The sequence below is a fragment of the Sebastes umbrosus genome, chromosome 8 (genome assembly GCF_015220745.1).
Source record: "Sebastes umbrosus isolate fSebUmb1 chromosome 8, fSebUmb1.pri, whole genome shotgun sequence".
NCBI classification, from domain to species: domain Eukaryota; kingdom Metazoa; phylum Chordata; class Actinopteri; order Perciformes; family Sebastidae; genus Sebastes; species Sebastes umbrosus.
Genome location: NC_051276.1, coordinates 14,627,474 through 14,643,773, shown reverse-complemented (window position 1 = coordinate 14,643,773; position 16,300 = coordinate 14,627,474). Strand labels below are relative to the sequence as shown.

General features: G+C 38.1%; 2 protein-coding genes across 2 annotated transcripts in view; both read left to right on the top strand.

Annotated features, from left to right (window-relative positions):
• The first annotated feature begins 1,626 nt into the window (after positions 1–1,626).
• foxb2 (forkhead box B2) lies at positions 1,627–3,607 on the top strand. The gene has a single exon (XM_037777758.1). It carries the CDS (start codon positions 2,076–2,078, stop codon positions 3,015–3,017), a length of 942 nt encoding a protein of 313 aa, XP_037633686.1. The 5' UTR covers positions 1,627–2,075; the 3' UTR covers positions 3,018–3,607.
• A 12,641-nt stretch (positions 3,608–16,248) lies between these two features.
• LOC119493241 (C2 calcium-dependent domain-containing protein 4C) overlaps positions 16,249–16,300 on the top strand; it is a 1,527-nt gene continuing 1,475 nt past the window's right edge. Inside the window, exon 1 of the mRNA XM_037778394.1 lies at positions 16,249–16,300. This exon is cut by the window's right edge and continues 1,475 nt beyond it. Within this exon, the coding sequence (XP_037634322.1) occupies positions 16,249–16,300 (52 nt within the window).

Below are 16,300 nucleotides of genomic sequence, written 5' to 3'. Positions count from 1 at the left end.
TTCCGTATGCCCAGAAGGTGTGCTTTACAACTAGTTATTTGTCCAGGAGTTGGGCGCAGGCGAAGACTGCCGTAGACTACCTAATTAATTTTGTTATGCAGATCAGCCACGGTGTCTATTTAACGGCCCCCTTTGTGAAAACAGATTTAATATTGATCTTTCCCGGGCGTTTAAAGAGGATGCTTTTACCCGCGTTGGCCTCTGAGGGCCTCAGAGTTTCAAAACTCATTTTTCAGGCGCCAGGAAAACAATTATATGCAAAGAAAACAAAAAAAACACAAGCACAACAACGACTTTCTTTATTTAGCGATGAATATATAAATGTTCACTCTTTGTCAGGCGAAGTGGCACTAAAAAGTGATTTTCGTTGCAATTACATGATGTCTTTTAAAATATGCTCTCCGTCGACACAGTTGACCTTTTGAGTGGGCTTGAAGGACCGAGACATAACGGGAGAGATACACCGGCTAATTAATTGACACAGTTTTGAATATTCATACCTAATACAGCGAGCTTGCCCTTAATTACATTGTTGGACTTCTCTCCTAGGAGGCTAAATCACGAAAGGCTTAATTATTGTAATGTATTCGGGGCCCCACCGGGGCACCGGGGAAGACAGGAGCCGTCAAGGACCCAGTCATGACACCTGGCTAAAAGATCCACGGGAAGGGGAGCAGCTTCTGTTGTTCTCCGCTGAACACAATTCAGAGCAGGGGATGAAGTTTGTTTACATCCTTGTAGGATTCACCGGAGAGTGTTTGAACAGACAGACAGCCGCCGGACTCCCCTTTCAGCAATTAATCAACAACAGACCCCCCATCACCCCCCTTCTCTGTCTGTCTGTGTTTGTGTGCGTGCACGCTCATGTAGGCCTATTGAGAGCAGAGGAGTAGCGCGCTGATGATTGTGCGCAAAGGAAGACATGATTTATTGTTTGCAAAGTCTGAAAGTGCAATCGAGCAAATTTAACAAAGAGGTTGTATTTATATATTCAGTTTTTTACTATTTATTTCCTCGAGTGAAATGCGCTAGGTATGGCAATACAAATCCCACATTCTTTGTCATAGTTATATCAATCATGTTATCTCACCACAAGACATCTTGATTTTATAAATGGACAATTTGTGCTTTCTGAAAAGTTTACGACACAGCAATCTTTAGCCTATGTGAAAGCGATGGAGCCCTTCCAATACCATAACATTACAGTATCCCATACAAACTGATTTGACTACTTTCTTTTTTTAACCAGAGAGGTCAAAGGTCATGGTCAGCTATAGTGACTTGCTGAAAGACATTGAGAAGAGTGTTCCCTTTAATTAAACACAGTTCAGTGGTTAAAATCAGTCACTCTGGTCAGGCCTACTTTACTGCAAGACTCTTTCTTTGATTGGCAAACAGAAGATAAGAAGCAATGCCTGTCTTAAACACCCCACCCACCCCTCATTTTTATTCATATCTTTACCCCCATCTCTCTCTCTCTCTCTCTCTCTCTCTCTCTCTCTCTCTATATCTCTCTCGCACACACACACACACATACACATACACACACACACACATACAGCCCTCTCTCTCCTGACGTGTCCCCTAAGTGTCTGGATAACAGATAATAGAGACAGCGACCTGCGGGGGTCTTACAAAAACGGCGCTCGGCGCGTGGGAGCACATCGCACAAGAAGAGGAGCAACACGCGCCACACCACACAGACAGCGGAGCAAACCGGCCCCTCGCATCCTTCAACCGGAGAGGACCTCTTTTAACTTTTACGCACAGAGATTGACTTTTACGCACAACGCGAAGAGCATAATTTGACAGAGAAAAGAAACTTTTTTTGGTGATGCAGGAGCCTCTCACGGATCTTACCTGACAGCAGCAGGCCTTCAGGCTATAATACACTATTTATACTCTATACGAACATTTTACCAGCTTCTATAATCTGATGGCTTAGAACTTTTGGAACAGATGCGTCAGATGGAGACTGATATGAAAACTGCTCCTTAAATTATAGCATTTAAAAATATTACTTTTAAAAGGCTGTTTTTTATTTAACAATTCAAACTTCTAAAAAAAAAAAAGTCATGCCTCGTCCTGGGAAGAACTCCTACAGCGACCAGAAGCCTCCATACTCCTACATCTCCCTGACAGCGATGGCTATCCAGAACTCCTCCGAGAAGATGCTGCCTCTGAGTGACATCTATAAGTTCATCATGGACCGGTTTCCCTACTACCGGGAGAACACCCAGCGATGGCAGAACTCCCTGCGACACAACCTCTCCTTCAACGACTGCTTCATCAAGATCCCCCGGCGGCCGGATCAGCCGGGTAAAGGCAGCTTCTGGGCTCTGCACCCGGACTGTGGAGACATGTTTGAGAACGGCAGCTTCCTGAGGAGACGGAAGCGCTTCAAGGTGATGCGCGCTGCAGAGCATGTGGCCTGCAAGAGCTCCCAGATGATGCACTACTTTCACCATCACCATCAGCACCACAGCAAGCTGGCTGCAGCATCCGGCCACCACGACCTCTCACCCGGCGTGGCCAGCAGCGTGGGTCGGCTGCCTCCCTTCCAGGGTTATGGGGGCATCACTTGCGCGCAGCAGTCCGGAGGGTTTAAACACCCGTTTGCAATCGAGAACATCATAGGACGGGACTATAAAGGTGTGATGGCCAGCGGGCTGCCACTCACCTCGGTCATGCACCACCTGGGTTACCCGGTCAACTCCATGTGGCCGCATGTTGGGATGCTGTCGGAGTCCATGGGAGGCGTGCATGTACCTGCAGCATCCGAGTACGCGCCCTTCAGCGTGTCTGCAAAGGGCCTTTACCACAATGCCAACTTGCAAACCATGCCTGCAGTTCCTGTGCCAATAAAACCCACCCCATCCCTGGGTGCAGTGCCCAGTCTGACGGGTCTGCAGTCCGGCTCCCAGCTCTGCTCCTCCTCGGTGTCAGTGATGGAGAAGAGTGATCTGCTGCTGGAGGGGAAAGGAAACCCTCTGCATCCGGCTCTCCTGCTGTCTTAACCGGGTAAATTGCAGGTCATTTCTGGAAAAAAGTGCATGGGCTAATGCAAAGAAAGGACATTTGTTGTTGTTGAATAAAGACAGAAAAAGATGAAGACAGAAAAAGGCCTATATCAGCAGCATCATAGTTTAAGTTAAAGTGCAGCAGAGGAGAGTTGTAAAAAAAAATTAAGGTTAACATTGTGCTGTGTAATGAATTTTTTCATTAGACCCATGTTGATTGAAATCATAATTTATTTGCACAATTTTGTGAGGGCATTTACCACATACTGTAATGTGGCACTGATAAATACAATCAGACAAGTAGACACGCTGAACCCAAAGAAAGCTTTCATTTAGGAGACAAACTGTCTAAAATTATTTCCAAATGCAAACCAACAACTCTGTTTATATTTTTTTGCTCTTATCCTATTTATTCTATTTTAATCTATGGCAGGCCTATACCGGCTATAAAGACAAATAGGCCTTCATGTTTTTAAATTAGGCCTGTTGCACTTTTTTTGTGTGTTACTTACTAGTGAATTGAAAATGTTATGCTTGTATTATAACGCTATTTATCTGAGAATATTCATAAAGAACTTAAAACCGAATCTGCTCTGGTGTTGTAGTTATTTAAATATCACTGTTTGCACACCACAATTGAATGAAAAAATGACATAAATCCCATTAAACTACTGCATTATTTTATATTAAATTACTGTGAGATTTAATTAATGTGATGCAAAAAATCACACCATTTCAAGTGCATTAATTTATGATTAAATTTTGCTTATTTTAGCGTGTGTAATAATTGCTTCTCTACCCAAATTATTAAATATTGTAATAAGTACAGCTCATATCATCGTTTACAACAAATATATAACAGCACAGGTTACTGCCACCAGTTGCTCTCTGAAATGCATACATTTATTTCCCTTATTTTATACCAGCAGTGTTTCAGATGCAACAGATCCCAATTTATTAAAACACCCATTTGTTTTTATTCAAACTATATTTTGGCTGTAACGGTGTAGGGAACATACCGTAGTAATGGTAAGAGTGAAACCTGTGATCATTCAGTAATTTGGCCATTTTTACAGAGTCAAGACATAATGATGTGAAAGTCACTTGAGCTTTTATGACTCTGGACTGACCCAGACAAAGCAAGAACACCTAACTGTGATTGATCACAGGGGAAGTGTATATTGAATATCAAACAATTTATCAGGTGGATGGTGTAAATGTTCATCATTTCAACATAACGTGAGTGAGTCCCCCAAATTCATGAGATACATCTGGGGAAAAAAATAATTCTAAAATGACTGTGAAAAACAATTTTGCCTGAACTTTACTCAGAGAAATGTTTAGATTGAAGTCAAGCTATCAGCTTCCATAATTTATCATTACGTGTACACATTCAGGACAGTCATCACATCTGGAATGGGGCATTATGTACTGATGCATGAGGTGTGTATGATCTCCATAAGATGGATATGAGCAGCCGACACTCTGCAGCTTCACAACTTCAAAAGCAGGCAGGGGCGATCGGATCAAGTTTTGCTCTTTTGTTTGCTCTGTTTAAACGCAGCTTTGAAGCTTCTCCTCTCCAGCAACACAAAGCGCCAGGTTCAGCCCACTGAAAATGACTTATATTCAACCTCCTGTCCCCTGTTTAGCATCCCAAAGGCTCCCAAAGCCGACACTATTGTCACACCAGCGTCTGAACAAATAATTGAGATGCACCAGCGGAGGAGAGGCGTGGGAGGGAAGAATTAAAACCTATTTTGGCATCATTGCTAACGAGCAGAATACATATAATAGTGATTACCCAAATCTTCTTCTCCCTCATCATCTTCTTATTTTAACCTGCTTTCTATATCTTCCTCATTTTCTCTCTAGTTTTTCCTCTATTGCACCTAGATCTCCAAAGGTTATCTCCTCTCATCTATCACGTTCTCTTATCTACGTACACACATTTTCGCCCACACTTTCACCGCAGGGTGTCTGTGATCCCTAGTTAAAGGGAACTGAAATTTCAGTGTCTATGTGAAAAGTGTGTGCCTCTGCCTGTAGGTGTGTGTGTGTGTGTGTTGCTTTAATTCCCTGATCAGCAGGCCTCAATGTCTTTAATAGCCCTCACTGCATTAGTGTATAATTAAATGCCACTAATTAAGACACAATAAGAGGAGTAATAATGCAGCCATTATTACCCTCCATGATCCTCTGTCCTCACAACGCCGTAGTTAAATGCCTCTGGAATCATAATATCACATGAGGTCTCCTAATGTGCACATGTGTTTATGCACAGGCTAATAGGAGGTATATGTGCAGTTTATTTTTTATAAGGGGAGACATTGTGCTGGTTGTGTCAAAGCATTTAACAGCATATGTTGAATGATTTTCAGTCTCCGGAGCAAGTTTTAAAATAGGGATATAAGTCTTAGATGCTCTTATTTTGTAGGCATGTTGGTATGCAGGCTCCCATTACCGTGTTGGATCTCATCCTGCATCTGGTTGTGTGTTTAATTTTGCTCTATGTTGATAAGAAACGTAATCTAGTGTAGCAATGTGTTTCCACAAAATAGTTGGATTGAATGTAATTTTTTGGAGAAACAGATGCACTTGGAAGTTACTTGTACCATCTCTGAGACATGCACATTCTGAACAACAAAAAATATCCAACTCAAAAGTAGTCATCAGATTAAAACTGCAACTACCAATTGTTTTCATTGTCGATTAATATATACATTATTTTCTCGATTTATTGATTATTTGTTTGGTATATAAAATGTTGAAAAATGTGGATCAGTGTTTCCCAAAGCCCAAGATGACGTCCTCAAATGTCTTGTTTTGTCCACAACTCAAAGATATTCAGTTTACTATCATAGAGTAAAGAAACCAGAACATATTCACATTTAAGAAGCTGGAATCAGAGAATTTAGACTTTTTGTTTCTTAAAAAATTCATCAATTATCAAAATAGTTGGTGACAAATTTAATAGTTGATTACTAATATAATAAAATAAAAATATAATAAAAAATCACATTTCTTTCTTTACTCAGAAGAAAAAAGCCAGCTCCGTAAAGCTTCTCTTCACTTTGATATGAAAAGCGATCAGTAACTTGGTCGGGCCAGACTTCAGTTTTTTGCAGATATGAATTTGAATCAGAAGCTGAATGTCATCAAACTGATGTAAAACGTCTTAAATGATTACAGTAAATAAAGGAAAAAATGCCAAATACAGGGCGATGTTTCAGTGTCTCACTCCAAAATTAAAACCACAGAAGCTGTAGAAGCAATTACACTGTCCGTACTGTACGTACTCAACCGGTTTCTTTTTAAAATAATGACGAGGTTTTAAATAAATAACATGGACTAATTTAAAAATATAACAAAATAGAATCCAGTTTTCTATCAGATGATTTGTTGGTGACTCTTCTCTAACCAGTGGCTCTCAACCTTTTTGAGTTGCGACTCACAGTTTTGTTTAGTTTTAATAGCTAGTACCTAGGCGTTTTCCAATGTGCTCCAGGCACTGTGGATTTTGGACATGTTTCGTGACTTTTTCTCCTGCCAGAAATCCCCCATCAGAAACTCATGTGCATGCACACTTTGGCTCTCACAAACACACTCAATAAAATCTATTCTGAGGCAAATAATATGACTGAGGCAGGCGATGTGTTAAAACGAATGTTAAAACCATTTCCCAGTGTAAAATATGTTATTTTTATTTTTTTCTCCAAAACCATCTGGCGACCCCCTGAAATGATATTGTGACTCCCTTGGGGGTTCCGACCCCCAGTTTGAGAATCACTGCTCTAAATATATAAAAACATGTAACATTTGAAGACACAACACAGCAGTTTATATGAGAATAATGTAACACAATGCACCCAAAGACTCAGTCAGAAGTGAAGGCAATTTAAAATTTGTTTCAAAACTACTTATGTTGGTTACTTACGTAATACTTTCCAAGCATGCAATATACAAAAACGAATAAATAATAGTGAAGACAATGATGACCAGGACAAAGTTCATTAACTTAGTAGTCTGTGCACCTGCCTGTCAAATGAGTTTATGTTTGTGAGTTGGTTTTGTTTTTTCTAACAAGCTGACCCCTACTCATGCATCCATTGCAACAACCCTATAGGTTTAGGAAGGCTCACAGTGATATGATGATATTTCATTTGAACAATACAAATATAATATTACACCATATGAAAAACAGTTAGCTCTGATAAAATTGTACGGGACATTAATATGGAAAAAACTGTTAATCATGTGAAATATGAGCTTAAAATGAATAATAGGAGTCGTATGAATGAATAAAACATTTAGGTCAGAGGTGTTTCACTGTCAGCCCTCAGAAACGAAACGTTACAGTCTTGAATAGGCGATGATACATTAGTGGTAATTACCCACACTTCATAGGGGCTAAGGTGGCAAATTCTACATGCGTTTTTCTTAATGACCAGCAAGAGCAGGCCATCATAATGAGCAGCTTAATTCATCGATCTGATCTCCCGTTCGCATAACTCAAGCGCACTGGCTGCACATACACATTCACACACACGAACATGAACAACCTTAAATATTATTCTTTGTTTCAGTCTTTTATTCAATGTATCGGACACATCAGATAAGAGAAATTTGGTCTAATTTCTTTAAATCTATAATTGCCGTATGAGGATTCCTTGTTCAGTGGAGCCATTTCAACAATAAACGGAGGCATTAAATCTACATTACAGCAACTATTAACTTTGTTAAACAATTTGTACCAGAGAACAGAAATCTGTCTATCAAATGACCTTCATAAAGCCCTCATTATTAAAAGTTAAAATGCATCAAGTTGTTTCATTATTTGCAGAATCAGAATACAGGGAAGGGAGCACATTAGAAAATCTCTCACTACTGGAAATTTGCTCAGGCTTCCTCGCTTTTCTAACCATGAGAAATCAAAATAAATGTGGGATGGAAATAAGCAGAGAGAGAAAGTAAAGAGTGTGACAAAGACAAAGATATTGAAATGAGGTAAGAAGAGAAAGAAAGGAAGGATAAAAGGACACAGTGTGAGAGAGAGATGTACAGCCGTACAAGGTCATTAGGTCTTCATACCCTCTGACAGAAGTAATGAAACTGTAATATTCTTAAGAGGTTTCATTTTGTCACAGATTACAGGATGACTGCTGACCTCCTAATGTAATCTGACGAGATTTGTACACGAGGACCTTGAGACAGACAGACAGACAGACAGACAGACAGACAGAAACAATTTACCGAATTATGTAATTTGAATTGAATTGAATTGAAAGAGACAGTGACAATAAATACAACATGGCACAGTGTTTAAATTCCTCTAAGTCCAGCGATACTCATTGTTATGGACTGGCTGTCTAGTTATGTTTTAAACAGTAAATTGTAATGACACAAGCTCCGAACACACGTGTGTTCTTTACTTTTACTTTTCTTTTTTAATGTAGGAACCCAAATTCCATTATACATAAGAATACATTGTAGTGCTTTAAGTAAAATATACGATACGATACGATACGATACACTTTATTGTCCCCTTGGGGAAATTTGTCTTGGACTCTGTGCTGCACACCATCAGCTGTCTCCACAGCAGCATCAATAAATAGAAACATTAAAAACAAACAACAATCCACATGTAAACAGAGAAACACATAACAATGTAAACCACAAACAACATATATTGCACATTACCCATATTGCACATATTGGAATATACACACTATATTCTTAATAAAGATAGATCCAAATAAAATATGAACTGAAGAATTCCCATTTTGGGATGCAAGAACTAAAATGAAGACAGGATTTAAGCCTGTTTGTTTCCTTTAATATGGTTTCAGATTTTATCAGTGTTATTGCGTGTTGTATACACATATTTATTTATATATTTTGTAAATCTGTTGGCTATATGAATAAGAAATAATTATAGTAATCTATATATCTCATGTTTAAGTTTACATGTAAAATAATCCACAATATTTCACCTTCTTTCACCTGCTGCTGCAATGATCTCATTTATGGAGGCTGGAGTGTGCAATAATTAATTATAAACTTGTTTCACTGGTTATATGTAATCAATTGGTTAATACATGGAACTACATAATAAAACATAATGGAGAGATTGTGATAATTAAGAGATTAATTAAATCTACATTTAAATTATGCATTTACGAAAACCATTAGCAAAAGAGTTACACAAGGACAATTAAATGTGCTAATTAATAATCCTATTATTCTGTCTTTAAATTATCTCTAGGTTATTAAAATTTCAAATGTTTTTTTATTTTGAAATTTTACTCTTTGTTAATCAATTTGCTAAAGTGTCTGCAAATAATATTCAAAAACAATTTGTCCCTTGCATCAACAAATACCACATCCACATTTGAATGAAGACACCTACAGTGTAAGAGCCATATCTTAAGAAACATGGAAGAATATACTTTGAAGAATGTCAAAATATTATTTTTCACATTAAGGAATTGCATATTTGTTTTCTAATTAATTTGTATGGATAACACTCCCATCGACATATAAATGACGTCATCGTTGCAACTCTATCAGTCAAGAACAGAGAGATGTCTACAGAGCAAACTAGTTTTTGACCCGATTTAAATATGTGTTTTGTACTGTTATTCACTTCAGTTAAAGCTGAAGTAGGCGAGATTGGAGCAAATATGATTTGAAAAAGTTATTTTTATAAAACGGTCGCTATTTTGTGACTGTAGTACAAAAAAATCATGTGCCTCTGTGTCCTCCGGGGCTCCTAACGACATCCGCAACATTTCACAGGCCGGAGGAAAACAAGCAGTAAGAGCTGATCTGAGGTCTGCTGTCAATCTGCTGTCAAAGTCTCCCGTCACAGGATAGATTTTTTAAAGCCTGAAAACAGAGACATGAGGAGGTGCAGAAGTCTAGTTTTCTCTCAGAACACTTGAATTACAATATGCTGAAAGGTTATTATGGGATTTTTGTCCAATGATGCCAAAAATATACTGCCTACTGTCGTATAATTTTTCCTTATTTATTCCATTAATCCATTAATAATAGTTTTGGGGATTTCTATTTCATGTGCATATGGCATTCATTAGATACCAATCTTTTGAAAATATTTTTTTTAACCTTAATTTATCCAGGGTTAATGTATCCAAGTTTTGCTGAGAGTTTTTTCAGGAGCCCTCTGATCACACTCACACACATTCACACCTAGACGCTGCCCAGTTCTGATCTGCTGGCCACTGAGCATCTCCACTGAACCAGTAGGGGGTTAAGCGCTTTGCTCAAGGGCACCTCGTGGCAGTAATGAGGGAGGGGCAATGTCTGCTTTTTCCCGCTTCTCATGATATTCATCATATCCTACATTCACCCTGTTACTTCTCACCACAAACACCATATGTGCTTTAAAGTACAACTGGAGTTTGTCCACTTACTGTAGTGGTACCTGGTACAGTTGTGGTACATGTTATAACTTATTTTAACAGTATGTGATAACTTATTTTAACAGTATGTGATTCAGTGCACGCAGGCAGCCGGCATACGGCTACATCTGCTCTTATCTTGGTAATGGTCGCCTTGCCATATTCACTGCCGTGGTCTTTAGTAGCGAGACAAGGGTTCATCTGGCACGTGTCGACGGGAGTCAGCATGAGCCAATGAAAAGGCCATCTGAGGGGGATTAGCATATTGGCATCAGGCCTGGAGACAGAGAGAAGTTGTCAGGGGAGAGAGTCCTAACGACAGGTCACTCTGGACCACCGCACATTACTATAACTCTTCCTCTCTGTCCTTTCTTCATAATGTACCCCATTCTCTTTCTCCTATTACACTTTTTTCCTTCGTCCCGCTCACTCTCTATGACTGATGTAAGGTCTTCTGACGCAGCTCATACCATCTCCAATCTGCCACCTATCTTTATTGGCCCAAATTATTACACCTTATTAGCCATTATTACATTTTATTATCGACTCAAAACAGGTCAATGGTTCAGCCATTCTGGCCTCCTTCCCACTCTTTCTCCTTTCCAACTTCCCCACTTTTAGACTAGAGTTTGTCTGGCCAAAAAACTTCAGCAATGTTATAAGAGGTTAAGTGCTTTGCCCATATAGGCTCTTTTGACTCCTCAATAATAGAGATTAAAGTGAAATGGAAATTAACAAAGTGTGTCATCAGCTCTTCCCCTGCTCAGAGTTTGTACTTGGAATAAATCTCATCTCACAATGTCAAAACATAATAATTGGCAGTGTTACAGAGAAAACTTTATAACAAAGGTTTGGCTTATTAAAACTGCCTTGGATCTAGGCAGTTAGACCTGTTTGGTTATACATGAAGGTACAGAGTGAAAATGAGTCTCTTAGAGCCCCTATCAAACTGCTCAAATCAGACTAATAAAATCATTGATTGTTCTGACACATTTCTTTAAGCTTATGTGTAATCTAGGGATTTAAAACTGACTTTTTATTGTACCTAATTGATCTGAACATTTTCTATTTATGCGCTTAAACATTTGAAATAATCTAAAACTGTTTAAATACTTTAAATTATATACTGTATATATGTGTGTGTATGTATATATGTGTATATGTATATACTGTAAATGTATATAGATGTATATGTGTGTGTGTGTGTGTGTGTGTGTGTATATATATATATATATATATATATGTTTGCTGGTCTCAAACTATATCTACTGTTTTGTTACCCTTTATATTGTTCAGTGTCTTCTTGTCCCTCCTCTGTATTGCAGTGGTTAAAAAACATTGTCTTTGAGGAAGCTCATAAAAGAATTTATTTTTTGTGTGTTTCGGTTTTGTTATCTGTGCTGCTTATTCTTGTCTGCTTTAGCGACTAACTCACAAGAGTTTATTCCACATAATCTCACTCTGTACGGGCTCAAGAGGGCTTTCATCATACTCATATCTAAACATGTAGTTAGAAACTCTTAATTGTACAAATTGTTACCTTTCTTTACTGTATACCATATCTCTGAGAGACATCACACTAAATAATGTATGCTAATTTTACATGATGCGTGATTATTTCATTGTGCCTTCATTATTGCAGTTATATGGTTTCACAAAATGGGTGTACGGTTTTGTCCATCAACTTGCAAAAAGGATTAGAAGTAGGAGTTTCAAACGGAAAACTGACGATTTATCAGGATACACAGCACGCATGAAACTGATTTATCATTTCGAAATTGGAGCTAGAGATGCTTGAAACAAAGACTAACCACGTAGAATCAAAAAAGACTTGCTTGACTGATCTTTGATCATCCGGTCCCATTCACTACACTAAACTGAATCACCACTAACACGCAGATGAGCAGGTTTGAAAGAGTCAACTTCCATGAAAACAGAGTCAAAGTTTCCATTGTACCTTCTTTGTGAGGAAGAAGGCTAAAAGGTCACTTTTAGCTCTGGGCAGGCGGATAGCAGGATGAAGTTACAGCCTGTAATACATCAATTATAATGTACATAAATGCAGAGGTGAAGTGTCTGGCTGTTTTGCATTGGGTCCTTATTGGTTTAACTCTCAGATAACCAGAAGCTGCTGATTAGACTTGTATATGTGCATGGCCTTTAAACTTGTCTTGGACAAGGCACTGAGAAGTGCTGCTTTGTTGCGTATATGTTAGTAGCATAAAAGAGAGAAATTGAGAAAAGAGAGTGTAGCTCTATAGTGAGAGGGTGTTAAATTACAGAGCACTTCACACAGATAGACTCCACTTCAGCTGATATTTGACAAGTACATTATTGTTTTTCAAAAGCTGGGTATGGAATTACACATGGCTCAATAAAAAATAGAAACGTCTTCTAAAGGTTGTGAGTGTGAGTCCTACAAAAGTCTTCACAATGAACCCTAAAGTAAAATAAAAATGAAATAAAAAGGATATATTGAATAAGACCTTTAAAGCATTTTGGTTGATTAGTTTAACATCTTGTTCTACCCAATGAATTAACAAAATGAAGTCCACTTAATAAAAAAAATAATGAGTTATTATTTGAAAAATGTAGAGCTCCAGAACAAAAAGGTTTTAACACTAATGCACTCGACAGCAGTAGAACATTTGGCAACAATACCCTGTTCTCTCGTTAGCGTTAATTACAGTAGTGACAGCGGTTAAAGGCAAAGGTCCTCCTCTGACTCCCAATCATTTATCTCTCCATTACGGAGAGCACTCCACGTTTTTATTGGTGTAATAAAGTCCATCTTCACTATCACAAAAAGCCTCTTGACCCCTGGGCGCTCTGGAGGCCCCTGACTCCTCCCCAACGTATTCATCATCTTCATATTCATTCTCTGTCTCACACACACACACACACACCCACACACACACACACACACACACACACACACACACATGCAAGCAGACGGGCAGTGATGTTGTTTCTCACTTGTTTACTGATTAATTAGAACAATAAGACTGGATCATTTTAATGAAGCAAGGGACAGGTGTATCGAGTGTGGGTGTGTTTTTGTATGTGAAGACTTTAAACCCTTGGGATTTCCATTTCATTTGTAATCAATTTTATGGATGTTTTATATTGTTAATAATGTATACAAAATATTAACTATATGCCACTGATGTCTTAACCAGAGACAAACAGAAGTTTGAGGTTGCATGACAGTAAATCTAATCCATGTACGCCCTCTTGTGGTTGAAGAGCTCACATTGTTCAAAGGGCATCCAGAGTACAAGAGTACATGATGCCAGTGTTTGATAATATGAAATATATGTAGTTTTCATACTTTCTTTAATAGAAAATGACACTGTCTTACTGATTAGTTGAACATTTTCGAAAGAGGCATGAAGAGTCTAAAAACAGAATAATCTAGACTAGACGTGATACTAATTATTACAAACACATTATCAGAAATATAATATAATGCAATTCCATTCAAAATGTTGACATAAAACAAGGATAATAAATTGATATCTTGACAGAGAGGCTGAGGAAAATAGGATAAATATTTTATTTAATTCATTGTTTTATTCAAGACAGGAACGAACAGTGTACAATAAATGTATTGCACCAGATATAGCACACTACTAGTTTCTTTCTGTTGTCCCTGGGCATGTGTAAAATGTACATATAACAATGTGAAAATGTTAATTCCACATAAATAAATACACCTATAGGACAGATATCAAACCATAATGACAATATAACAATATAAAAATGACAAATCCACATTAATAAATACACAGGGTTCCTACACATTTTCCAATTCAAAATGTCATACTTTACCAAACCTCTCTATAGTTTCAGACCATATTTGATATCTGAGTACAAATAGCTAGATGTTTATTATGCAAATAAATGGTTTTAAACTCCAGTTGTTAACATGTAGGTTACATTCTGACATACATTCATATAGCCCATGCTATTATGTTACCAAATAATTGCCAGAGGATTGTAGCTAGGTATAGCTCATAAAATTCAATTAATGCCAAAACCAAGTTCAATGCACAGCATTTCATTCAAGCTGCAATGCTAAAACAGTGCAATGTTATTCAGTTTTTGTCATGTACATTTAAATAACTGTATACTTTAAACCTCTTACAGAAAGGATGTTCATCTACAATTCACCAAGGAACTATAAAAGAGAACTAAAGTCCATTGACTTGGTGTCGCACGCTGTACTTCTTGCCTTGCTTTCGACACCATCCTCGCTTTGGCCCGCACTGTATCACACAGTGGTAAACATTTTGGTTGCGCTGGCTGCCTGCTCCAAGTAGCATGAAAAACATGCTTGCATTATCAATTTATTTTTAGAAAATTCTGAATATACTGTATTTTAGAGAACAGAATAGGTGCAATAGTCTGAAATCACACATATATTTCCATTCTCGCCTTTTCTTTTTTCCATACTTGTCCAGACAAATAACAAAACAACTAAAATCATGTTTTGAAATGTCTGAAATTGAATGACTGAGGAGGATGAATTCATCCTGCGGATACAGAACACCCTCTATGTTCAGTAATTCATATGCTGAGTTGGCATTCACTGTTACAAGTGTAGTAAAATCAATAAGGGCGGTCAAACTAATATATGCTGGATGTTACGTAAGCCTACAATTCTGGCAGAAAGTACAGTGACCACAACCATAAACACCTGGAGGTCACCTCTCCTTCTGCTGAGTGTAGAGGAGCCATACCTGCATGTACAAGCACATCTGCACATCTAATGAAAAAAGACTAAACAGTATTGGTCTCATTAATGTGAAGTTACTGATCTTTTCTTCTTTACTTTTTAAAAATGTTAAGGGTCAATGCGAAATCACAAAATGTTCCCTCGATTACATGAAAATAAGATTTTTTAAAAGAAATGTGTTGTTGCCTATAATAAACATCCAGGCAGGTATGTGTCAGGTTGTTTAAAGGTCAGTGGGTCTTTGAGGTGGTGGGTGCTCTCTGTAGGCCTCCTGTCTTTGAACAAGAGGTCAGCTCTCTCAAAAGCAGATCCTACGTAAATCATCATGACCACAACACACCATGCAGTGTTTTGTCATGTGTTTGAAGCTGAATTTAATGAATAGAGGAGAGGAGAGTACGGGGTCACACATAATCTAATAGTGGTGTATTGTGAATATTAAAACTCAAGGTATCTTAAATATTTGACCTCAGACATCAAAATTTATTTGATGTAGTATCAAAGTTATAATTTATATTTAAATTGTATTTTGAATGGGAATGCTGCGTGTTGAAGTGGAATTTAGAGCATCACATGTAATGCTTCGTGACTATGGCTTCCTTTATTTATAGTACAATAGGCACATTTCAAGGCTGATGCTGACATCACATCTTTGTAGCACAACTAAGTGCACACCGATGCACCCGATTGCCACCCACCCAGTCTCCCACAGACGCTGAGTGACTCTATACACTGTGTTGTGATGTGTGTGTATGTGTGCAGCCTGTTTTCTGACGCAGGCGGCAGGGGCATCAGACCAGTGACGCAGAGCCTCGTACTCACCTTTAAAATCTGTCATTGGCACATCCGTCACACTCATACGGATCTTTCTTCAGAAGTAGACACATCAAGACCTCAGCAGGTGAGAAGAAAATATTTACAATTTATCTTTTTCTAGCTCTGAAAAGTGTAACTTCTGTTTCGTGCATTGTTTTTTTGATTCACCTAAATTATATATTTTTTATTCTTTTTGCCAAAGGAAAAAAGTTTGGACTTTACAAAGACTTCACATCAACCAAAAATAACTATGTGGGTCTTTGGGAAGATCATGGAGAGCATGGAGAGCATTCCTCTGGAGC

What these genes read in the sequence shown, in the direction of transcription:
- foxb2 (XM_037777758.1), top strand. Translation starts at nt 2,076, where the DNA reads ATGCCTCGTCCTGGGAAGAACTCCTACAGCGACCAGAAGCCTCCATAC.